Source organism: Vombatus ursinus, unplaced genomic scaffold, assembly GCF_900497805.2.
Source record: "Vombatus ursinus unplaced genomic scaffold, bare-nosed wombat genome assembly UNPS02001287.1, whole genome shotgun sequence".
In the NCBI taxonomy this organism is placed as follows: Eukaryota; Metazoa; Chordata; class Mammalia; order Diprotodontia; family Vombatidae; genus Vombatus; species Vombatus ursinus.
In genome coordinates this window covers 2,678,425-2,704,985 of record NW_020941065.1, presented here as the reverse complement: position 1 = coordinate 2,704,985, position 26,561 = coordinate 2,678,425, and the positions used below count along the sequence as shown (strand labels likewise).

At 44.1% G+C, this 26,561-nt stretch overlaps 1 protein-coding gene across 3 annotated transcripts in view; it reads left to right on the top strand.

The window, feature by feature from the left end:
* Nucleotides 1-26,223, top strand: part of TBX5 (T-box 5) — a 57,319-nt gene extending 31,096 nt beyond the window's left edge. For all 3 annotated transcript variants that reach the window (XM_027862417.1, XM_027862421.1, XM_027862430.1), the window contains 2 exons: nucleotides 14,390-14,616; nucleotides 25,202-26,223. In XM_027862417.1, the coding sequence (XP_027718218.1) occupies nucleotides 14,390-14,616; nucleotides 25,202-25,776 (802 nt within the window). In that variant the 3' untranslated portion in view covers nucleotides 25,777-26,223. The remainder of the gene's footprint in view (nucleotides 1-14,389; nucleotides 14,617-25,201) is intronic.
* The last annotated feature ends 338 nt before the right edge of the window (nucleotides 26,224-26,561 follow it).

The following is a 26,561-nucleotide window of genomic DNA, read 5'->3' as shown; positions in this document are numbered from 1 at the left end:
TCTTTCTTTCTTTCTTTCTTTCTTTCTTTCTTTCTTTCTTTCTTTCTCTCTTCCTCCCTTCCTTCCTCCTCTTTCTTTCTAAAAGAGAGGCCAAGTCATGGTTGGCCTACCAAGTTGGGGATGTCAGTGATGGTTGATTAATATGGTATCATTTTCCTTAGGCAACCTAACCAACATTTAAGGGAAGTGGAGCTCCATTGGAACCTGGGAGGTGAAGGGTGCTCTGTTCTCTGCCCTGGTCGGCTCCCACCTGCAGGACTGTGTACCATTCTTGGCCACAATAGTTTAGAAAGGCTATTGATAAGCTGGAGAGATCCAGAGGAGAGTGATCAGGATAATGAAGGTCCTGGCTGAAGAAAATGGGGTAGCTTAACCTGGAGAAGAGAAGACTGAGTGGGGGACATGTCTTCAAGCATTTGAAGGATGGTCATGTGGAAGAGGAATTGGGCTTATTGTGTTTGACCTTAAAGGGCCTAATCAGGATCAATGGGTGAAAGTGATCCCATTACTGTGTGTCACCTCTGGGCCTCAGTTTCTTCATCTGTAAAATTGGGAGGTTGGACCAGATGACTTCTAGAATCTATTCCAGCTCTAGATCTGGTCTCCTAAGTTGCATAGAGGCAAAGTTTGGCTTGATGAAAGGAAAAGCTCATTAAAGTAGAAGGAATCCTAGCCTTGTGAGATCATAGGGTCATAGATCTCAATCTGGAAGGGACCTAAGAGACCATCTAATCCATTTGATAGATGAGGAAAATGAGACCCAAGGAGTTTTAATGACTTGCCTGAGGTCACTGAGGTAATAAGTAATACTGTCAGGATTTGAACCCAGGTCTTCCAATTCCAGAGCCAGGACTTTTTCCAATATATTACACTACAAGTTGTCTCCAGGGAAGCTAGGTGGCACAGTGAATGGAGCACTGAGTTTGGAATCAGGAAGACTCATTTCAATGAGTTCAAATCTGGCCTCAGGCATTTACTACCTGTGTGACCCTGGGCAAGTCACTTCACCCTGTTTGCCTCAGTTTCCTCATCTGTAAAAATGAGAAGGAAATGGCAAACCAGGCCAGTGTCTTTACCAAGAAAATCCCAAAATGGGGTCACAAAGAGTCAGACATGACTGAAACACCAAACAGCAACAGCAAAAGTTGCCTCCTACCCTATCCTTCAGAGGCTAGACATCCACTTGCTAATAACGGTGTTGAGGGAATTTATGTTCATGTACAAGTTGGACGTGATGGCCCCTGCCGATGAGCCTTCTCCCTCTGAGATCTTGGGATTTGGTGAAACTCACTTTGGAATGTGTTGGTTTTTTAGAGAGCCATTGTTCTCTGAGAGACGTATTCTTTGGAGAGGCAGAGTGGCCCATGAATAGAGAGCTGTCTTTAATTTTTCTTTTTTCTTTCTTATTTTTGGGGGGAGAGGGAAGTAATTGGGATTAAGTGACTTGCCCAGTGTCACACAAGTAGTAAATGTCTGAGGCCACATTTGAACTCAGGTCCTGCTGACTTCAGGGCCGGTACTCTACCTACTGTGCCACCTACCTGCCCTTTAACTAACTCTAAAGCCAGAAAAAACGAGCTTGAATCCCCACTTCAATGACTCTGTGACCTGGCTTGTCACTTAACCTCCAGGGTTTTAGGTCACTCTGACTGTAAATTACAGAAAAGGTATCTACCTGCATTGGTAGAGGGATTTTCCCATTTGGGATTTTCCTCCATCAATGAAATCAGAGGAGTAGTTCCTATCCTATCGTTTGTCATGGTTTAAAACTGGGTCCTGGGTTGCTGGTCAGGGAAGGTCCTTCTGCCAGTGTGACCAGAACCACCATTTCAGCTTGAAGGAGAGATGGTGAATCATCTGCTCCCCAAGGCTCAGAGGACCTGCTTTTTCCTGGTAGGCTCAGCAAAATCCCATTCTATTCGTCAGTTATTTTTACAGTCCTCATCACCATAGTGAGTAAGCCTTTACCAAACAAAATCCTGTTCCTAGCTTGGGAAGGAGGGAAGCATGTTCTGTGAAGGTCCCTCTTGTCATGGCTGGGGATGGGATGGAGGCAGATCATGTTACCTTTCCCCAACCCCTGCCCCCACTCACTTCGCCACCAATGTGGTTCTGTGCCATGGTGAGGAGGGTTCATTGGGAGCAGGCCCAGGGGGGCGAAAGTAGGGCAGGAGGAGAAGAGTGAGGTGATGGAGGGACGGCAAGATGTGGAATGTGAGTACCTGGGTTTAATTCCCAGAATCCTTCTTATTCCCTATGTGCCCCTTCACTTTACCCAGTATCATGTAAGCTTCTTGAGGACAGGGCATATACACACTTATCTATCTCTATAGATAGATAGATAGATAGATAGATAGATAGATAGATAGATAGATAGATAGATAGATGTGGAGATATGGATAGATACAGATAGAAATAGATAGATATAGGGAGATAGATACAGATAGAGGTAGATACACATAAATATAGATAGATGAATATAGATAGCAGATAGACAGACAGATAGATAGATAGACAGTGATAGAGATATAGATAGACAGCATGATACAGCATGCAAGTGCTTTGGATCTAGAAGTCAGAGGACCTAGCTTCAAGTCTTGCTCTTGATAATTACCATCCATGTGCCTGTGGGGAAGTCACTTAACTGCTCTGTACCTCAATTTCCTCATCTGTAAAACAAATTCAGACTGAGATTGCCTCTGAGGTGCCTTCCAACTCTAGCTCTGGGATCCTATGACCTTGGGCAAGTCACTTAGCCTCTCTGTGCCTCAGTTTCCTTATCTGTAAAATGGGAGGTTTGGTCTAAGGTCTCCTTCAACTCTAGATCCTGTGACTGTTTCATTCTTGTTGTTGTATTCTGAACATGGAGCATAGTAGGTCCTTAAGACCTGAATGACCTTAGGAAAGTTATTTCATACAGTAGTAGAATCTGAGGATTGGAAAGGACATCTAGTCCGGCCCATTCCTGAAAATGAATCCTTTCTACAAACAACTAATACTTCCCTTTTCTCTGCCTCAGTTTCTTCGCCTGCAAAAGAAGAGGGTCAAACTAGATTGTCCTGAAAGTTTCAGACTTTAATCAATTTATAAGACAATCACGGTTGCCTAAATTACCTAGAATTGATCTTAGTAGGATATAAGCTTCTTGAGGGCAGAAATTGTGTGAATTATGTTTTCTTGGTTTTGTCTTTACAGTCTCAGCATAGTACCTTATATATAATAGCAGGTCTTGAACAGATTCTGTTTTTAAGTGGGATACAGTGGAAGGAGCACTGACTTTTAGGTTGGAGGGTCTGGGTTCTGATCTCACCTATGACTTTTACTTGCAGTGTGATCTTGGACAAGTCTCTTCCCTTTTCTGGGTCTCAGTTTTCTAATCTGTGAAGTGGAGGGAGATTGGATTACATGGCCTCTAAGGTCACTTTGAAGTCTAAATCTATGAACAGTCCAATTGGCTTGGGCATCCTGGCCATCTCAAGCTCTTAAGTATAGAGACTTGGTTTTGACCCCATCTAGGGTTAAGGCCTAGCAGGGGGAAGGAGGAAGGATGACAGGAAGTCCCAGATGAAAGAACTGGGGCCTTTGATCCCAGAGTGGCCATGCTAAGAATTATATATGAGAACCACAAGACTGGATATGTCCTCGGATCCAAGCACTGACCCTGCCCTCTGCTCTTGTCGCTCCAACTCTCCCTTCCTCCCGACCACAGGTCTTCTCCACTTCTGGTTTCAGTGTCTCTAAAGATGGCTTGTAGCTGGGAGCTTGGCTGGACAATAGAAACCCAAAAGTAATGTCCATCTCGAAAGACTTTCAGCCATCATTTTGGAGCTGGCCTCTCAGAAGCTCCCTGGCTTGTGAGAAACTCTTCCTCACACAGCCCAATTCATAGGATTAGAGCTGAAATGAGTCCAATCCAACCTTCATTTTACAAATGAGGAAACTGAGACCAGAGAGGTTAAGTGAGTTGCTCAAGATCACATAGCTAGTGTCAGAAGAGAGATTTGACTCTAGTTCCTTCCTCTGGGTCTAGAGCCAAGGCTTAACACAATGCTTGGCACACAGTAGGAGCCTAATCAATGTTTACTGACTGACTGATGCCCACAGATGTGTTTGAGATAGGATTTGAGCTCAGATCTTCCTGATCTCATGTCCAGTGTCCTATCCAGTAGGTCACATTGCTTCTATAATTCCTAAAGGCATCAGAAACAAAAGATCACCCCAAGTGTCACCTCAGCTCAGAATTCCCTTCAGAGGTGATAGTTTTTTGAGATGAAGGAGATCCTATGGAGGAGGCAGGTGCTGACATGGCTTTGAGGAGGTTTACAATGATAATGGCCAGGGCCTCAAAGATGAGCACTTTCTCAACAGACAAGACTGCATTTTCCCCTCCTGCATAGACCAGGTGGCAGAATGGAGAAGGTAAGGTTTCTCCAACTGTAGAATCAGAGATTCTGACTTCAGAAGGCATCTGAGCCAATCTCTTCCTTTTCTAAATGAACAAACCCAGGGAAGTGATAGAACTTGCCCGAGGTCACAGAAGCCAAAGATGGCAGAGAACACCAGGTCATCCTCTGACTCCCAACTGTAACATGCTTCCTCCAATCTGATGTCCAGGAGAATAGAGCCTAGGGAGAAGGGCCCAAAGCCAGGTCTAGATTTGCCCATATGGATTATTTGTGGGTTGTGGTGTTTTTTCCATAGCAATCCCCCTGCCATTACCCAGCGTACTTCTGGGGACTCCTTCCCCACAAGCACTGACACATCTGGTGTGTGCTTATGGGAAACAGATTGGTTTTCCTATTATACCAATCCAAGCATACTTATGAAGGTAAAGCCTCCCTGTAGCTCCTCCTCCCCCAATCCCAGCCATTAGGAAGGAGTTTTTGGAGCATCCTTTACTTAGCCTTATTTATGCTCCTGATTTTCCCTTCCCTTCATAGAAGCTTCTCTCCTGCTTTAGTATGGATTAGCAAGACTTGGAGACTTACTAGGGTCTCTTAGAATTCACAGCTTCCATCAAGGCTCATCTCAGGTGGCACTCCTACAGGAAGCTTGTCCTGATTCCCTCAGGTGGTTAGTGCCCTCTTCTTTCTCCTCTTCTTCCTTTTTCTGCTCCCCCTCTTTTTCTCTTCCTCTTTTTCCTCCTCCTCCTCCAATGTATTTACTCATCTCTTTGCCTATCGCATGCCTCTTCACTAGAAAGGCAGCTCCTTCAGTGTGTGGCCTGTCTAGCTTTTCTGGTTCCCCTCCCCCCACCATTTAGTACAGGATGGGAGGTACTGAATACATACTTATTGCCTGATTGGTTGAGAACAAGTAATTGTGGTTTTATTTTGACTTTTGAATCCCTATATTCCCAGCACTTGGTAGAGCTGATCATTTGGGGAAACCCCTCTGTTCCAGAGGTCAGTCCTGTCTTCCTAGTCTCTTTCTTCCTTCCCTCTTCTCCCCCCCCTCCACTGCCCTCTCCTCTCCTTCCATTCCCATTCTTCATCTTCCCTTTCTTTCCCTTCCCTCTTCCTCCTTCCCTTCTTCTTCTCCACTTCCCTTTCTTCCCTCTCCCTCCTTCTTCTTCCTTCCTCTCCCCTTCTCTTTCCCCTCCTTCTCCACGCATCTCTTGAGTGAGTGCCTGGGCTGTCTAAGACCTTTCTTAGAATCCTGCCTCTGCCAATAACTGCCTTGGTCTTCTCTCCCTTTTGTTCCCTGAACCTCAGCTACCTTATCTTTAAAGTAGGGGTCTCCCCTTACCTCATTGGGCTTGAGTCAGGTGATTAATGTACGTCAGGTGCTTGGCAATCCTTAAGCCACTACATAATGCTAACCAGTAACGATACTAATTGTTATTAAGAAGTATAGGATTTAGAGCTGGCAGAGACCATCTCATTCAACCCCCTTATTTTATGGAAGGGGAAACTGAGGCCCAGAATGGGAAAGCGACTTGTCCACTGTCGTACCAATAGTAAGGGAGAGAGTCAAGGTTAGAAAACCCTGCAAGAAAGAGTGTAGTTCCCCTACATCAGGCTGTCTCATGTCTTCTGTTAGAAAAAGAAAAAGAGGGCAGCTAGGTGGCACAGTGGATAGAGCACCAGCCCTGAAGTCAGGAGGACCTGAGTTCAAGTCTGGCCTCAGACGAAACTCTTGACACATACTAGCTGTGTGACCTTGGGGAAGTCACTTAGCCCGGATTGCCTCACCAAAAAAAATACAAAAAGAAAAAGAAAAAAGTCAGCATGTTGTCATTTATAATTCTCTCTTCACCTCCAGAGGAACTCTAGATAAAAATGAGGTGACCTTTCATCGTAAGAAATATTTATTGAATATCTATAGTGTGCTAACAAGAAGAACCTATGTTAGAAAAGAAAGAAGAGCTTGGATTTTATACACACACACACACACACACACAAATATATTTATTTATATCTATAATATATTAACATATATATTTATGTATATATATCTGTAATCCACATATATACATGCATACATAAATTTATTCATAGATAAACAGAGATTATATTTACATATATGTATATATACATATACATGTACAAATATATTTATTTACACACAAATATCTAACATTTATGTATATATTTATACACACAATATATACATATATTCTTCTTAAAATGTATCAGTTCCTTGTTCCTAATAAACAATATAACAATGAAGTACAGTTAAGCCAAGCAATTCTACACATTGGCCTTGTCCAACAGTGTATACCTCATTCCACTCCTGTAGTACACCACCTCTCTCATAAGACTTGGGAACACCCAGAGTTCAAAGTAAGTTGGTTCCCTGGTTGATTCCTCTTGTGGAAATCAGAGCCCATCAGTCAGGTGGCCTGATCTTTCTTAATTCTCCCATCATCCCCACTCTTGCTTGGTGGGTTGAAAATATCTTTAGCACAAGTTGATTCCTGTAGCTGGAATGTGTGCCTAGGGTAGTGGCAAGTCTGAACCATAGAGGAGATAGGATGGTGTTTGGGGCCCCCTCTCTTCCCAGCAGGGCCAAGCTCATTCACTTAGGCCTAGGTAGCTTGATATATCACACTAAGTTAGTAAGAGGCTGGCATTATGTGTCCATTCATCTGTCTTTGCTGCAGAGGCTAGAGTCATGGGTAGAACCTTAAAGCTAATTCATACCTTTGGGCAGATGGACATGTTTTTTGTAGGGATGGCCCTAAGATCATTGCCATAGTCAAAATAATCAAGACTCGTGTCTTTGAGTACCTCAGCCTAAACTAATCTGTCATCACTGATGTGGATCTCATTTGGTAAAGTGGGTCTTCCTCTCACAGTATTGTCTGTGGGGGAATGCAAACCTACTTGATAAGAGACTGGTCCATAGATTGCTGGCCTTGGGAAGTGTATTGTCCTTGTATCCTACTCTGAAAAATGAGGACCGTGTTTCTAAGGCCCCTTCCACCTCTGACATTCCCTGTTCTAAGGCCCTTCCACCTCTGATATTCCCTGTTCTAAGGCCCTTCCACCTCTGGCATTCCCTGTTCTAAGGCCCCTCCCAGCTCTAAGATTTCCTTGCATCCTGGTATTCTGTGTTCTAGAGTTCTTCCCAGCTCAGGCAATACATGCTCTCAGATTTGCTTGCATCCTGAAGATTCCTCCAAGCTCTGATACTTAATGTTTTAAAATTCTTCCTAACTCTGAAGTCTGATTTCTTTAAGCTCTGGCTTTCTGTATCCTAAGACTATGTCCTTCCCAGCTCTGATATCACTAGGCCCCTTCCAGCTCAAACATTTGATGATGCTTCCCAGCTCTGATGCTCCATAATTCTACCTTATAGAAATGACACATTCTAAGAAATCCAAGTCTGATGCTGGGGTGATATTTGAGGGTTACTGTGGGGGACACAGCAGGGAGTGGCCTCTGGGTGCCCTGCAGATCATACCATGGGGGAGGCTACCCTCAAGGAGGCCCAGTTCTAGCTGTGGATTCTAGTTTGAGGCCTTGCTGTGTGACTGTGGGAAGTTAACATAATCTCCCTATACTCTTGTTTTCTTAACTGCTCAAAGTGGGGCAGACAAATTTTAATGACTGTTAATCCATCTCTCCAGGTTATTGGTGAAGATTGAGTAGTAAAACCAATTGTAAATCACTTTGTGAAAATAAAGGCCTATGTGATTATTTATTATTTACATAGGACTAAATCCCTGACTTGGGATTCCCTTTGCCAGCCCCAGCTGCTGGGTATACATGCTGGATGAAAATAACCTCCCTAATGTATTAGAGAGTTAATAACATGGGTAGGATCACTAGGGGCCTTAGAGGCAGCTTCCCCTCCCCTTAAAAAAATTACTGAATAAATGGCTAGTGAGAAGACTCACTTGATTGGCTGGAATGGGATTTTTATGGTCTCTTGGTTCACCCTAACTGGCTTCTCTATTAGTTTGGAAAACCCTGCCAAGCATGGGTAAGGTAATTGCCAGGGGGAGACTGGCCAGGACCCTGCCACCTGCTGCCATGAATGGCCAATTCAGGCACTGTGGTCTAAACAGTGAAGCCGGGCCCTTCGTTAGCAGGCAGTTGGGCCGGGGGTTTCAATATTCCTTTGTAAGGTTTTACAACCTTGAACCCTGGCAACAATGGCAGCATTCACTGGACTCGCTCATGCAAGGCAGAATGCAGAAAGGGGGCCAAGTCCACAAGCCCTGCTCAAGGTGAGCAGAGGGTATCTTATGGGCTTGAGCCTGGGCCAGGAGTTAGATTCTTGGCCTTTGGGCTGAGCTGAATCTCTGCATTGTGCGGAGTCAGTGCGATGGGAAACCCAACGGGCATGTGGCAATAACAGCCAAAGCAATTATTGGGCTTTGTGCTGACTGGGGATCTCCAACCAGTCAATCTTCACTTTTATTGGTACAACTTAATTCATTCATCAATAACAACTGACGTTGTCAATAGTACTTTGTCTGTGTTATCTCACTTGAAAAATGACATCCCGTCTCCTCTTTCTAAGTCTTTGCATGGGCTGTACTCCTTGCCTGGAACACACTTCCTCCTTACCTCCAAATCCTGGGATTCTGAGCTTCTTCTGATGCTCAACTTAGGTGCCACCTCTCGTAAAAAACCTTTGCTGATCTTTCCACATTTTCCCTCAAAAAAATCTTGTATTTATTTTGCATGTACTGGTAGGGTATCATCTTTTCTGACAGAATGTGAGTTTCTTGAGGGCAGGGATAGTCTCATTTTTGTCTCTGTATCCTCACTTGTGGCACAATGTCTGACACATAGTAGGTACTTAGTAGGGGCAGCTAGGAGGCACAGTAGATAGAGTGCTGGGCCTGGAGTCAGGAAGAATTATCATTCTGATTTCAAATCTGGCCTCAGATGCTTACTAGCTAGGTTGTGACCCTGGGCAAGTCACTTAGCCCTGTTTGCCTCAGTTTCTTCATCTGAGAAGGAAATTGCAAACTTCTCAAGTATCTTTGCCAAGAAGACACTAAATTGAATCATGAAGAGTAGGACACAACTGAAATGACTGAACAACAACAAAAACAAAAGATGCTTAATAAATGCTGGTTAATCAAAAGTCCCAGGACATCCCCAATGGGTAGGTGCTATAGATATTAGCCTTGTGTTACAGATGAGTAAATGGAGTCTCAGGGATTTTAAGTCATTTGAATCCCTGACGACAAGTGCAACAGGCTCTAGTCACCATACCATGTCCCTTCTCTGTCTAGTTGGTTGAAATCGTGTCCATAGGAGGACAGCCAGGATGGTGAAGAGCCCTGCCTTCAAGTCAAGGGAGGACCAAGTGGAAATTCTTTGCTTGGGGAAGGGGAGACTTGGGGGCACGGGAGAGTTCTTTTAAATTTTCTGAAAGGTTGTGATGTGAAAGGGAGGTTAGATTTGTCTTGCTTGGCCCTACAGGGTAGAGCCAGGAACAATGGGCGGAATTTACAAAGAGAAAGATTTAGGCTTAGTGTCATAGGGGAAAGCAAACAAACAAAGAAACACAAAACCAACCCACTTCCTACCAAGTAGCTGGCCTCAAAATGGGATGAGCTAACTTGAGAGGTTTTCAGTTTTCCATTCTTGGTGATCTCCAAGCAGAGGCTTGACAACCACCTTTGAAGATATGTCATAGTGAGGATTCTTTTTGTATATGAATGAATTGAACTACATGACTACTCAGGACCTTTCCAACTCTCAAATTCTTTGATGCTGTAATTTCCATTAAGGTGGGGAGTGTGGCTGCCTAAGATGCTCATCAAACCACACATTCCCCCTAATACATCCACCTCTCCATGGCCATATCTATGAATGAGTGCAAAGTTTTGGAGTACAAATGTTTGGTCTTTCTTAAGAAAAATGGTGTTGACCAATGGTCAGTAATAAATCAACAATCATTGTTGTTTAGTCATGTCTGACTCCTAGTGACCCCTTTGGGGATTATCTTGGCAAAGATACTGGAGTGGTTTGCTATTTCCTTTTCCAGTTCATTTTGCAGATGAGGAAACTGAGGCAGATGAGGACAAGTGACTTGCTCTGGGTCACACAGCTAGTAAGTGCCTGAGTCCATATTGAACTCAGGAAGATGAATCTTTCTGACTCCAGGCCAGGAGCTCTATCTCCTGTACTACTTAGTGCCAGAACAGTGGTATGGGGCACAAATAGAAATTAATCCCTGCTGACCACAAGTTGACTTAGAAAACCACAACTTAACATTTATCTAGGTTGTATTATATTCTTATTGATTTTGTTAAACCTTTTCCAATTACATTTTAGTCTGCTTTGGGCCCCAATCTGGAGTAGTCTGGTGTAGATAACCTTTGCTCTAGCCTTTGAAAAAACAAAACAAAGTAAAACCTACCCTTTTGTTGTTTAAAAAAGAACCTCTCAATTTTTACTCGGTTTTGTGTTGTGTAGACTAGGTCTCAGCTAGAGGCCCTCCACTGCCATGTACATCCTCTTGCTCCCACTTTGACACCTATATATTGAAGTTATTACAGATCTCACATTTTAGCTCCGATAAGGGCTTCCAAGACTTAACCAACCGACAAACATTTATGAAGCACCTACTATGTTCCAGGCACTGTGCTAAGCTTTGGCATTACCAAAAAAGAAAAAAAGGCAAAAACTACTCCCTGTCCTCAAGGAACTCACATCCCAATGGGAGAGGGGAGCAACAGGTAAATAAATAGGCCCATACTAGACATATACAGAATTCATGGAATAGAGAGGACGGTTCTAGCAGCTGGGAGATGCCGATGTAGCCGAATCATTGAGGGTGTGGAAGAGAGTAAAGGATAAGAATTTCGGAGAAATAGGAAGGGGCCCGGTTGTGAAAAGCTTAATGAGTGAGGTGGTTCTGGAAAGGCTCTTGGAGCTCCTTGGAAAGAGGTACTGTGTAATGATGGAGAGATTATTCTAAGCCATCGCCATTATGCTTAGGGGAATGTTGATAATCAGAAACAGGATTTGGGCTTTGCAGAACATAATTTTGGAGCTTGGCAATGCTGCTTTATGCTTCAAGAATTCTGTGAAGCCTGCTGATATAGTCCCTTGTAAAATCTGGAGGCCAACATTTTCAGGCCATTTCCCCTTAATTAAAAAAATAAACATCTCGATATTAAAAAAGAAAGGAAGCCTCCACCCCCATCCCCCATCAGTTCTGCTGGAATGCCAACAGTCTGTAGTGTGTGACTAAGTAGGCTGAATAAAATTGTCATCTCGGTTCATTGGCTCCTGAGAGAGAGAGAGACAGAGAGACAGAAAAAGACAGACAGACAGAGAGAGAAATACAGACAGAGACAGAGAGGGAAACAGAGAAAGAGGGAGACAGAGAGAGAGAGAGAAACAGAGAGAAACAGGGAGAGAGAGAAACAGAGAGAAAGAGACAGAGACAGAGAGGAGAGAGAGAAACAGAGAGAGGGAGAGACACACACAGAGAGACAGAGAGAGACAGAGACAGAGATAGAGAGAGACAGAGAGAGTGTGTGTTTGTAGTTCAAGCTGTGTAATGGAAAAAAATACAAAGTAGGAGTCAGAGGCACATCTGACTGAGGCCCATTAAATAAAATTCATTCCATTAAACCTTCTAGCCCTAAAGGGATAGTTCTTTCTGGAGTCATTGTTGGTTAGGTTTTAATCATAGGGTGGTAGAATGCATAGGGCTAAAATGGAAAGGATATTCCAGCAGGGAATAGAAAAGCTGGCAGAACCCTTTAAATAGGGCAGGGCAGAGCCTTACAACAGATGTTAGGGCTGGGAGGGGCCTTAGAACAGGGAATGTCAGAGCTTAGAAGAACCTTAGAACAGGGAATGTCAGAGCTGGGAGATGCCTTAGAACAAGGAATATCAGCAGTTGAAAAGGGCCTTAGAAGAGAGAATGTCAGAGCAGGGAGAGTCTACCTCTCCTAATCACACTTAATCCAGCCCCCTCATTTAACCAAGGAAGAGACCATTTTAGAGAAGGTAAATGACTCAAGATAATTCAGTGTATCAGCAGCAACTGAAGCCTCTGCCTCTTAGTCCTCTGAAATCTTGGGGGCTGGCTCCATGGAAGGGGATCCAGTACTTGGCTGAAGGGCATCCTGGCCAGATGTAGAAGAGAAAGAGTGTACAGGTTCCATGAGAGATACCTTCTCCTTCAACTGCCAATGGGGACCCATTTTTGGCCTTTTAGGTCAGAGTAACCTATCTGCTCTTCCCTCCCCCCAACTCCCCTTCCCCTTCCTTAGAACCAGGGAGCTTCAGTGGACATCCAGGGCCCCTGGATGTTGTAGGCAGCCTCAGCAGAGGCTAGGAGCTTATAGGAATAAAACCCATAAATGTCTGAGGGGCACAGGCTGGGCAACATGGTCCTGCCCAAAAAAGTCCCCGTTAGATCTGAGACCTCACCCTGTCCACGTTTGAGAAAGATGATTTTAGAATAACCCAAGTGCTGTTCTACTTTACATAGGGAGTTGGGAGAGCTAAGTTCTGATCCTTTCTCATCATGGAATGTCCTGGGTGGCCCTGAAAAAGTCACTACCCTTTTCTGGGCCTCAGTATCCCCATCTGTAAAATGATGGCATTAAGCCATTAGAGCTGGAAGGGACCTTAGAGATTCTGATTTTATATATTAAGGTATGGAATTCTTTCACCTGAGAAGTGATGGGAAATGATAATTATTCAGCAGCCAGGGCAAGTCACCAAGTGGACAAACATTAAAGAGGCCATTGGTTATCAGGCACTGTGCTAGGTCCTGCTGATAAAAAGGAAAGAAAGAAACAAACAGTCCGTGCCCTCGAGGAGCTCATGCAACATGCAAACAACTATGGACTGATGAACAAGGCACTGGCAATAGCTAGAATTTAGGTAGGTTTGCAAAGCTCTTTCCACCCTGCAATCTCTTGGTCCTCACAACACTGGGAGATAGATGATACTATTATCCCAATTTTGTTATTGTAAGTCATGTCTGACTCTCTGTGACCCCATTTGGGATTTCCTTGGCAAAGATACTTGAGTGGTTTGCCATTTCTTTCTCCAGCTCTTTCTACAGATGAGGAAACTGAGGCAAACTGGGTTAAGTGACTTGCCCAGGGTCACATAGTTAGTAAGTGTCTGAGGCCAGATTTGAACTCAGGGCTTCTTGTGCCTGGTAGAGAGCTGAATCAGCCACCTTTGTGGCTGTGAGTAGACACCCCCCCCCAACTCATTGATGGGTTTGAGGCCCTTTGGCTACCCTCAACCTGGTTTAGCCCGTCTACTGAGAAGGTTTTACCAGGTGTGGCTGTTGTGCATACTACAGCTTCTTGGTGCCATAGATGAGTGGTAGGTAAAGGTGGCCACCAAAAGTGGATGAGCATTCCTGAAATGGGCTCGGCAACCCTCACACCAGAGGTGCTAGTCCTCCCTGAACACCCCAAGTATGTGAAGACTTCTTGTGGTGTGTGAGAACAATTTGTTCCAATGGCCTCAAAGGTGGCTGAAGCAGGTGCCATGGAGCACTTAGAGCTTGGTCAGATATGGAAGATGCCAAGGTCATCCATTGCATCCTGGGTCATCACCAGTTATCTTGACCTTTGTCCTGCCAATAGACTTCAATGACTCTGGAAGAGAGAGTGAGGCTGACTTTGTACTACTCTGCCTCACTTAAATCCAGTTGGCCCATGAGTCAAGACATCACCCCAAAAGACAAATAACAATGTGCCCTACACCCCTCTTCACAATACATTATGCACATAGCTGTTCAACTGCGAAGAAGGGGGAGGATCTAGGCTGTGAGACTGGCACTGACTGAGTCATTTTTATTTTTTTCATATTTTCAATATTTACATTTTATATCTATAGTATTTATATATAATATATTTATATTTTCTTGACCAAAGAACAAAATCTATTTTTAAAGTGAATCCAATATTTTTAAACACACCTGTGTTTTCCAGTAAAGAGTACCCAGTGGTTCCCAGGAGTACGGTGAGACAGAAGGTCGCTGCCAACCATAGCCCCTTCAGTGGGGAGGCCAGAGTTCTCTCAGCCTCTTCCAACCTGGGGTCCCAATACCAGTGTGAGAACGGCGTCTCCAGTACCTCCCAGGACCTGCTGCCCCCTCCCAACCCATACCCACTGTCCCAGGAGCATGGCCAGATTTATCACTGCACCAAGAGAAAAGGTAAGCCTTCTCTCCCTACCATCCTTCCTCCCCATCGCCTTTTCCCTCTCTTCTTTGTCTTCCTGCTCCCAGCTTATCCCATGATGCCCCGTACCCCTTCCCAGTTCAAGGTCTCTTTCCTCATTCACATTGGAGGGTTTGGGATAGATTTTTGAGTTACCCTGACAGCAAAGAGATTAGATGAGGTTTTTAGCAATCAATGAGCATTTATCAAGCACCTGCTGTGTGCCAGCATTGTACTGGGGATAGTAAAGAAAAAAGAAATGAATACAAAGGTATCTGGTTACTAAAGTGCTATCTGGAAAACCAATTTTAGAGAGGTCATTGAATCTATTTTCCAAGGGAGGAAACTGAGGCCCAGGGAAGGGAAATTATCTGAGATCAGAGAATAGTTGAGCTAGAACCTAGCTACAACTCCCATTCTTTGCCCTTCTCCTATGCCAGGACTCTTCCCATTATGCTACATTGTCTACGAAAAGCTGCTACAGTTGTGCAGGGACTGAAACTCGTTTAGATGACGTGGCTGTTTTGTGTGGTATAGCATTCTGGACTTGGTCTCAGGAGCCCTAGTAACACCTCTAACATTTATTGGCTGTGTAACCATGGGCATATCATTTACCCTCTCTGAGGTTCCCTAGCCACATTTTTAGTAACACCTATAGGCCCGCAGGGTTGTCTTGCGCGTCAGATGAGATAATAGGACTTTTCAAACCTTGCCGTCCTACATAAATACTGTCTTGTTACTGTTGTTATTAATATTATTACAAGTCATGGAGATATTGGATTTCATCCAGGAAGTCAGGCTCAGGAATAAAGAGCTGGTGTATTGGTTCTCTCCCATAAAGCTTCTCCGGGCTGGTAGAGTGGGTTGGATTGGAGTAAGAAGATCTGGGTTCAAATCCTCCTTCAGACTCTTCCTGTCTGGGTGACCATGGGAAAATCACTTAAGCCACCATCAACAAGCATTTATTAAGTACCCACTGCGTGGGGAGTTACAAAGATGGAAAGCAAAGCTCTCTAAGAGGTAGCTCTTGTTGGAGGACCTGGGCCAGATAAATGATATCTAATCAGGGGTGTGCTGGAGCCAGCTCAAACTGACTCAAGGGAGTCTATTGTTAAATTTTCAGTACATTTATACCACCGAATCTGGCAAATGCTACATATGAGGGCTTGATTCGTTGTTTTGTTGATTGTCTAGACTTAAAGGAAGCGATGGAGAAATTATTAAGAATTCAGATTCACTTTAAAGTGTATCATGCATGGTTTTTTTTCTCCCTGGAGAGCTGGTTGTTAAACATTTACCAGCACACTCCTGCTTCCAATCCAATCCAACCCAATTCAACACATTATTAGCAATTGCCCATTGTGTATTCAGTGCTTGGAATAGAAACACAACCTAATAAATGGTCCCTGTCCTCAAGTAGCTTACATTCTAGTAGCTGATAGTAGGTAATGTTTTTCAGTCATTCAGTCATACCCAACCCTTTGTGACCCCGTGAATCAAACTGTCTGTGGATGTTTTCTTGGCAAAGATACTGGAGTGGTTTGGCATTTCCTTCTCCAATAGACTCAGGCAAACAGAGATTAAGTGACTTGTGCAAGGTTACACAGGGTCACACTACTGAGTGTCTGAGGCTGGATTTGAACCCTGGTCTTCCTGACTCCAGGCCCAGCATTCCATCCATTGAGCATCTAGCTGCCTATATTAGGTAACAGAGATAGAAATTGAACTCAGGTCCCCTGACTGTAGATCCAGGGTACTCTCCACTCTTACTTACCTTCACTGTCTCTATAGCCAAAGTGAGTCATTTCCCCATCCATGTGAGAAACACACACACTGCTTCCCAAATCCCTGCTGGTTGTTTTCATGTTTTGGGGGGTTTTTCCCCCACTTCTTAACAAGTGACTTTGGTTTTTAAAGTGTGATTTTCCTCTTAGAATCCAGATTCTAGAGGAATCCATGTGTTCCTTGCACCCTCTACCCTCTCCTTGGAAAGCCAAGTTTGACTGGGGTTTGTTCTGCGGCTGGGCTCCCCTCAGATCAAGGTCTTGTTCCCAGAGTTTCCCAGTTTACCTGATGCACATTTCAATGATCCAAGCTTCAAAAGCCTGAACGATATCACTTAAAAGGGCTCTCTGGCAAAGTTCCCAGCATATCTACTCCTGACACATGTACACAAACATTTCTGAATCTCCTTTTTGAGTGATTGGTCGGGTTGCTCTGCAGAGCAGAGATGGAATGGCTTTCTTCCAGCAGATGAGCCCTATAAAAGGGTCCTTTCAATACACCAGCAGAGGACCCATTTTAAATGCACCATCTTTTATGTCCTCTGCTTCTCGGCCATGGAGCCCTCCTTGTAGAGTTCCAGACCCTATTGTGGCCCATCCAGACTCGGGACTGGAGAATGGGGTCTCTGGGGGCCCCAACAAAGAGTCACAAGGTTTGAATTATAAAACACTGTCGATTAAATTAATACCAGACCCAAAGGAGAGGAAGGAAGAATTTAAAAAAGAAATCCATGCTCTTTATAGATTAAATATTTACAGTAACGTGCATGTAAATAAATTCTTCTAAATGCATTTGGAAATCTTGGAATACCTAATGGTGAATGCACACTTAATGTTATGAAGTTGCTGTCCTTGTTAAGCTAGGACAGATTTTTCCAAGATTCAGTTTAAAAGCCCCTATTAAAAGAATCACAGTCCTTGAGCTGGAATGTACCTTTGAGGTTCTCTCAGCAAAAGCCTCTCATTTTTATCCGAAGGAATCTGAGGTTCAGAGGGTCTAAGTGATTTGCTCAGAGTCATGCAACTAATTAATTAGAGACTGAACTGGGAATGAAATTCAGTTGCTGAGACCTCAAATCTCAAGGTCTTTCTGCTGTATCATGATTTTGACTAGTGATAGGAGAGTCAGGTAGGAGAAAGATTGTTAGGTTTAGAGAGTCATCTTGGACTGGCTTGAGAGAGCCGATTGTTAGATTTCACTACGAGCATTTATACTTTGGAAATTGGCAAGTGTTACAAATCGGAGTCTTGGAACCAACTCAGACTGGCTCGAGGGAGCCAGTTGTTAAATTTCCAATCAGAGTTTTGCCTCTGCCTCCTTAATACTTGTGTGGCTTTGGGTAAGTTATTTAACCTCTTTGCCTCAGTTTCCTCACCTATAAAAGGAAGAAATTGGATTTGATAACCTCGAAAGTCCTTTTCATTTCTAAAACTATGACACCGTGATCTTGGGCAAGGCACTTTGTCTCTCTGTGCCTCTGTTTTCCCATCTGTAAAAGTAAGAGATGCAATGATTCCTTTCCATTTTGTATCTAAGATCCTGTGATAGAGGTGAGAGGGCAAAGGCCTGCTGATGGAGGCCACTGCCCCAGTGGCTGGACAGCCCCATGGCAGTGCGTCTCAGACTTCATGCCTGCCCGGCTGCCTTAACCTTTACAGAAATCTCTGCCTTTCTCGCCCTGCTGGCTTGTCTGACCCAGAGAAGTGACAGGCAGCATTCCAACCCATCTCAAACCGTTCCGCATCCAGACAACTGCAGACCATTCATCATGGGCGTCCGCATTGTAAGGTGATAAGGAATCAGCAGAAATTTCCTTCCAGTTTGGAACCCCTGTTAAGTGATGTCTCCCTGGGTGGTTTCCCCACTCCTCCCCCCCATCTCCATTATCTCATTTCCCCTCATTGTCACTGAGGAGACAACTATCTCTTTGCCAGTGAGCTCCTGAGCTGGGGCCCCTGTGATGGGAAAGGGCCAGAGCTGGCCAGAGGGATGGATGGAGCCCTTGTGTTTGGACTCTACTGTCTCCTGCCTATCTGTCTCCCAGTGGATTGAGTCAGCCAGGGATAGGTCTTTTATCAATGTCATGAAGCAAGGAGGCAGGGCCGGGGCTGGGGGGAGACCCCCACTGGGCTCTTCTACTGGCCACTGGGAGTTCAAGCAGCTCCGTCCTTGTTTTGATTTCTCCCCCCACCTAAGGAATCAAACAATGGCAACCAGCAGGCAGAATTTCACTGAAAGCATCAGAGTGCACGGTGAGGAGCCCATCACTGAGTTTGCTTTTAAAAGGAGAACCAGGGATGAGGTAGGGTGAAGGGGTTGAAATTCAATCTTCCATTTGTCTCGTGCCTCTCAGCATGGTGATACATTGGATAGACCTGGATTCCAATCTTGCCTCAGATACTTACTAGCTGTGTGATATAAACAAGTCACGTAATCTCTCTCAGACTCAGTTTCCTCATCTGTAAAATGAAAGGATAACACTTGATGGTCCTAAATCTATAATCCTATGGTACCATGACTTGGAGTCAAGGAGAATCGGGTTTTCATCTCAAGTTAAGCAACTTCTCTGAGCCTGAAAGATAATAACACCTACCTCAGAGGACTGTTTTGGGGGTCAGATGAGATAATGTATGTAAAGTGCTCTCTAAACCTTAAAGCATTAAGAACATGCCAGTTATTGTTATTTTTTAAAATTTCATTGATGTCTATTTTTATATCCCAGTATCCTTTCCATTGTATCACTGCAGACTTGCATCCAAAATGAAACCACTTGCCTAGGACTGCAGTTTACTAACTGTATGATTTTAGGCCAATCTGTGAGTCCCAGTTTCTATCTCTGTAAAATTGAGATAATAATATCTATGGTACCTGCCTCCCAGGGTTGTCAAGGCTATAATAATAACAACAATAACAACAACAACAACAATGATAATAATAATAATAACAACAACAACTAACATTTATATAGTACCTACTATGTATCAGGCTGGTGCTAAGCACTTTATAATCATGATCTCATTTGATTCTAACAATCCCTAGAGGTGGGTGCTATTATTATACCTATTTGACAGATGAGGAAACTAAGGCAAATGGAGGTTGAGTGACTTACCCAGTGTCACACAACTAGGAAGTATCTGAGACTGAATTTGAACTCAGGTCTTCCCACTCTACACCTAATGTTCTATCTATTGCCCTACCTAGCTGCCGACGTAGAGCTTTCATGGGCTGTGTGACCCTGGATGGCTCATTTAACCTCTTTCAGCTTCAGTTTCCTCTTCTATAAAATGGGGGTAATGATACTTCAGTCAGTCCACTAGCATTTATTAAGTATGTGCTATGTGTCAGACAGGGCAGCAAGGTGGAGAAGTGAATAGAGCCCTGAGCCTGAAGTCAAGAAGACTCATCTTCCTGAGTTCAAATCTGGCCTCAGACACTTACTAGCTGTGTGACCCTGGGCAAGTCATTTTACCCTGTTTACCTCGGTTTCTCTATCTCTAATGTGACTTTCCAAGGGTCCCACAGTGAGGTGTCCGAGGCAGAATTCGAATCCAGATCTTCTAGACTCCAAGTCCAGTTCTCTATCCACTATATCTCACCTGCCAACATGACTGCTCCCAATCAACCTGACCTTCAGGGCCACTGGGTTGAGGTTTCCTAATTGGCTGCTGCTCCTTCTTCCTCCCGGATTCCAAAATCCCAGAGTACACCCAGGGTGTACTCCATCCAGCATGAGAAGTGCTGGAGTACAAAGGGTGAGATGCTGGGAATCAGGCCTGGGCTTCAGTCAGTCCTGTTACTAAATAACTATTTGGTCTAAGATGTCATGGTTCTTTTCTAGACCTCAGTTTCCTCAGTTGGAAAAATGAGCGGGGAAAGGGTGAGGTTCCAAGTCTGAAGTGCTGCCCTGTTCAGCTTAGAAAGTCTGTACTCAGGGTCCTTCAGGTTTTAATGGAGGATGTGGTGAGGATAAACTCCCTAATAATTTTGAGCCATCCATAAGGGAGATAGCCAGTCTTGAGAGGTGGTGAGTTCACCATCAAGTAGAGGACTATTTATTGGAGATGCTGGAGAGGGGAATCCAGTTAAGAAATAGTTGCACCATGTAACCTTTGAGGCCCCTTTCCAACCTCGATATTCTGTTCCTCTCACCTCAGATATTCCATGATCTAAGTTCCCTCCCAGTTCTGACATTCTCTGTTCTAAGGTCCCTCCCAATTCTAACATCCCATGTTCTAAGGCCCTTCCTAGTTCTGACCCTTTCTGTTTTAAGACACTTCCCAGCTCTCACATTCTCTGTTCTAAGATCCTTCCTTTATTTTTGACATTCAGTGTCTAAGGGAGGCTGTGATACTGTGTTCCATGCTTCCTTTCAGCTCTGATATTTCATGTTCTACAGTCACTCTGAGCTCTGCTGTTCCATGGTTTAAGGTCCCTTCTAGCTTTGGTCTTTTATGTTCTAAGTTTCTGCCCAGCTCTGACATCCTTTGATCCATAGAAAGCTTCTCCAGCCTTGACATTTTCTGTTCTAAGAACTCTTATAGTTCAAACACTCTAGATTCTAAACTCTTTTCCAACATTAATGTTCTATGTTTTAGGATTTCTATTTAGAGTCCAAACAAACAGATCCATTTTTTTTCAATACTATAAAATGAAAATTGGTCTTTGTAATGATGAGTCTGAGGCACTTTTGGGTCCTGGAGTGACTTCTGATTCTTCAAAGAAAGATTCAGTTCTCATTCCATATCCTCTTCATCAGTCATCTGTTTTATTGATACTCTTTGAAAAATAGTGATCCTAATTACTCTCAGCTAACTGGAAGACAACTGGAACTAGTCCCATCCCCCTAGTTTCCCACCCTCTATAAAAAAAGGAACTTATTTGAATAATTTTAATAGTATGTTAAATTTATGTATACTCATGTTTTGCAAAGTAAGTGCTTTATCTGCACAATAACATCCATTCCTTGTGACAACCCTGTAAGAGATGTTCTTAGTATCTTCTCTTTACAGATGGGGAAACTGAGGCACATAAAAAGGTGAAAAGACTTGCCCATGGTTACATAGATGTCAAGTGTTGGAGATGGGATTGGCCATAGATCCCTCCGGATGAGTCTAGTCTTCTTCCTGTGATGCCTATCATAAGCCAACAATGAAAACACGTCTCCATAGATTGTACCCCAAATTTTTTCCATGGACCCCAAGTTCCTATTCTTGCTTTAGCTGGATGGGATCTGAGATGGTCAATGGCCGGTTCAAATGAGGGAGCTGCCATTTCATTCTGCTAAGGTTCAGAATCAGATCTCTGAGGAATTAAAGACAGGAATTGATAATTTTACAATTTTCCCAAATTGTGTGCTGGCCTCTTTTTTATTTTTCTTTCTTTAACTTGCAGCAAATTTGGAAGGGGATCAGAAACTCTGGAGAAGTAATTCCCCCCGCCCCTTCCCTGCCAAGGGTACCCTGCAGCTGTATTTTCTATTATCGAAAAGAGGAAACGCCCTGGTTAAATGGAAAAATTTGATGGTTGTAACTCAAGCAGCAATGGAAAAATTCAGAGCTATGAATCTTATCATCTCCCCTCTCCTCTCTCCTCTCCCTTCTCCTCTCCTTCCTTTCCCTTCCCTTCCCTCTTTTCTTCTTCTCTACTCTCTTTCTTCCTCTCTTTTCCTGACTGTCAAAATTTTTCATTTTTCATCCAGATGCTTTGGCATCCTGGGTCCCCAGGCCCCAGCTGTGTCTTGTACGGGAGAGGAATAGCTAATAGCAGGCTGGTCAGCCTGACCTAGCCTAGGCCTTTGGCCCTAGGTTAAATAGGTACAGCACTGACTGAATGAGCTTTCATTTTATGAGAATCAGGCTGAGGAGCCGCTGTCATTTGTGGATACAGCAGTTTTGCAAGCCCTGGTACAGCCAACCAAGGGCCCCCATTGCAGTGTCCTTGCCCAGCTGTACCTTCACAACCCTGAAAAAAAAACCACGAAATTGACAAAATTACGAATGGAGATGTTCAGCTTTCTATCCAATGACCCCGTCTCTAGATCTCAACCATTAATGCATTTCCTTCTCTGGTTTTCTCCCCAGCCTTTAAAAAAACAAACAAAGGGGCAGCTAGGTGGCGCAGTGGATAGAGCACTGGCCCTGGATTCAGGAGTACCTGAGTTCAAATCCGGCTTCAGACACATAACACTTACTAGCTGTGTGACCCTGGGCAAGTCACTTAACCCCATTGCCTAGCCAAAACAAACAAACAAACAAAACAAAACAAAAACCAGTTGTCAGGGCTGCCACAGATGGAGAGGGTAGAATCTTAGAAATTCCAAGAGCCAGAAGGGTCCTTGGCAATGATAAATTCAGACTCCTCCTTCAGCTCCATCAATCAACCCAATACACTGTGTTCCAATCTGTTCCCACTTCTCCCGAACATCCCTCTTGTACCCTAATGAGTGTATATCAGAGGGGAGAGTTCACTGTGGGTCATAATGTCTCGTCTTTCAATTTTTGCATTTCTCATGCATAAACTTACATGGGTGCAAATTGTTCCAGGGTAGGGGCCAGACTTTGGTCTTTCTTTGCATCTTCAGTGCTTACCACAGTGCCTGGCACATAATAATAGCTTAATCAGTGTTTGTTGATTGGCTAATTGAATTCAGATCTTCACTTCAATAAGAATAAAGTGACTTCTGGGCAGATAATAAAGTCTTCCACATCCATGCCTTTCAACAAAAGCTTAAGATTTCACAGGTAGGTTCAGAGAGGATCTTTGCAGCTCTGCAATCTGGGGATGTTGGAGGACACGGTGGGATAGTAGAAAAAAAAAGGTAGAGAATCTGGGTTCAAATCTTGATGCTACCACCCACTACTTGTATGACCACAGGCAAATCACTGAATCTCTCTGGGCCTCAGTTTCCTCATCTTTAAAATGGGGGTGGATGGGACTAGATCAGTGAAATCAACAAGCTTTTATTGGGTTCTTCCTATGTTCCAGACACTGAGCTAAGCTTTGAGGATACAAAGAAATGTATGTATGTATGTGTGTGTGTGTGTGTGTGTGTGTATATATATATATATATATATATATATATATATGTGACTATTCCTGCCCTCAAGAAATTTACATTTTTTCTTTTTTTTTCTTTTTTTAGGCAATGCGGGTTAAGTGACATGCCCAGGGTCATACAGCTAGTAAGTGTCAAGTGTTTGGTCTGAGGCCAGATTTGAACTCAGGTCCAGCACTCTATCCAATGTGCCAACTAGCTGCCTCTTAGAAGTTTACATTTTCATGGGGGAAACAATATGTATATAAATGGGTATATACAAGAAAAGGGAACCTAGATGGTGCCATGGATAGAGCACTGGGCTTAGAGTTCAAATCTGGTCTCAGACACTTAGTAGCTGTATGACCCTGGGCAAGTCACTTAACCCTGTTTGCCTCAGTTTCCTTATCTATAAAAGGAAATGGCAAACCACTCCAGTATCTTTGCCAAGCAAACCCCAAATAAGGTCACAAAGAATCAGACATCCGGAATGACTGAATAATAACATATACAAAATACACATAAAGTAAGTATTATGTGATCTTTGAGGAGAAGGTACCAGCAGCTGAAGGCACCAGGAAAGATCTCTTGATTCAAGGCAGTACTTGAGCTGGGAGTCTTGAAAGTCAGGGGTTCTAAAGATAGAGATCAGGGAAGGGCATCGAATGGAACTCAAAATCATGGAGATGAGAGATGGAGCCATGGGTGAGGATCAGAAGACAGGCTGAGAAAGCTGTCCAAAGGGTGTGGAGGGAGGTCAAGGTGTAAGAAGACTGGAAAGGTAGGATGGAGCCAGGTGGTTCAGAGCTGTAAATCCGTCTCCTCAAGGCTTCAGTCTCCTCATCTGTCAAATGGAAGGGCAGGGCTAGATGGTTCTTCCATGTTCCTTCCCACTCTACATCTTATGATAGTAACATTGCTTTTATTTTTGCATACCCGTTGCTTATTTCAGGGCCTGGAATATCTCAGGTGCTTTGTAAATGCTTGGTGATGCATTGATAACTTCTAACTCCCAAGTAGAAAAATAGAAAAACAAGCAGACAAACAGAAAACAAAATACTGAGCTGTTTTTAGGAAATGAGTTCTAACTCACTTTTGTTGCTAATCTATCATGTGAGTTCAACTTTGTGCCTCAGCCTCTTCAGCTGTACCTCTGAGGTCCCTCCTAGTTCTAAATCTAATGCATTAGGGCTTGAGTGACCTTAGGCAGGTCACATTGGGACTCAGTTTTCTCAACTGTAAAAGTGGGCTAGATAGTGTCTAAGGGACTTTCCCAGATCTAAATCCTATGATCTTATTAACTTATCTCTTTAGGTCTCAGTTTCCCCATCTATAAAATGAGGGTTTTGGACTAGGTGATCTCTAAATCCTATGATCTATGGGTATGACCTTTTCCAGGTCACACATAACACGGTGGGAATGGCCAGTGTGACAACAGATGAGGATTAGAAGCCAAATTTCCTAACAAACCAAAGAACTTCTCTTAAAATCATGGCTCTGCAACCTGTGGGTCCTTGGCCATTAAATCACTTAACCCTTCTGGGTTTCATCCTCTTCTGTTAAGTGAACAAGTTAGACTGGATTGACTCCCAAGGTCTGTTCCTGGTATTAGCCTGTGGTCCTGTAATTAACAGTCACCAACACTGAGCACTTTTGCTTATCCCTCAACCGGCTCATACTGAGGCCATCATTGCCAGCTTTCTCTTACTATCTTTTGCTTGGCTCATGGGCCTTGGTGTACTCACTTTGTTGTCTTTTAGCAGATGAGGAATGTTCCACCACTGAGCATCCCTACAAAAAGCCCTACATGGAGACCTCCCCCACTGAAGAGGACCCCTTCTATCGGTCCAGTTACTCGCAGCAGCAAGGGCTGAATCCCTCCTACAGGACTGAGTCCGCCCAGCGCCAAGCCTGCATGTATGCCAGCTCTGCTCCCCCCACAGACTCCGTGCCCAGCCTGGAAGACATTAGCTGTAATACGTGGCCCGCCATGCCTTCATACAGCAGCTGTACAGTGACCGCCATGCAGTCTGTGGATAGAATCCCCTACCAGCATTTCTCAGCCCATTTCACTTCGGGGCCTTTGGTGCCCCGTTTGGCTGGGGTGGCCAATCACAGCTCCCCCCAGCTCGGGGACAGCATGTTTCAGCACCAGACATCCGTCTCCCACCAGCCTGTGGTTCGGCAGTGTGGGCCACAGACCAGCCTCCAGTCCCCCGGCAGCATACAGCCTGCTGAGTTCCTGTACTCCCACGGGGTACCTCGAACCCTCTCTCCTCATCAATACCACTCTGTGCATGGGGTGGGCATGGTGCCAGAGTGGAGTGAGAACAGCTAAGACTGAGCAAAGGACTATGATGGCAGACATGAAAAGAAGAGGGACGATGAGAAACAGAAAATCCCCTTTGGCAAGATTTCCTCAAACCGGGCCCTTGCGCCAGCTGGACGCTGATTTGAAACCACAATTCAAAAAATGTGACTTCTTTGATTTGTTTCAAAAACTCAAAAAAAAAAAAAAAGAAAAAACCCAACCCCACCAAAAAAGTAAACCTGCTCCACGGTTCCCTCTCTTCTCACCTTCCAAATCCATCTTCTACATCTACCCTGAGGCCTGAGCTGTGTTTCTGCACCTCAACACCAGAGTTGTAACTAGTGTAGGCTGACCAGGGCTTGGCCCCAGGGTGCCCCCATTTAGAGGGCATAGACAACTTTTTCAGTCAACCAATCAACACATCAAGTCAACAACCATTTATCAATGCTTACAATATGCCAGGCACTGTGTTAATTGCTGAGGATGCAAAGAAAGGCAAAAACAACCCCTGACCTCAAGAAACTCACATTCTAATGGGGGAATATAACATTTAAAGTGCCTACTATGTACCAGGCACTGCGTTAGGAGCTGAGGATACCAATACAGCTAATGAAATAATCCTGATTTGAGACTTCAGTGAGCTACTCCCCCATTTTCCTTTGTTCCCTGGAGACCTTCATCATCCTCCCAGCAGTGGCCAGTGTTTCAGGGTCTTTGTCTCCCCCTTCCCCCCAACTCTTGGTAACTGATATTGGCCTTTCTTGCCACTTGCCCCAGGCACTGTTTATGGTGCTTGTCCTTGGTACGACTCT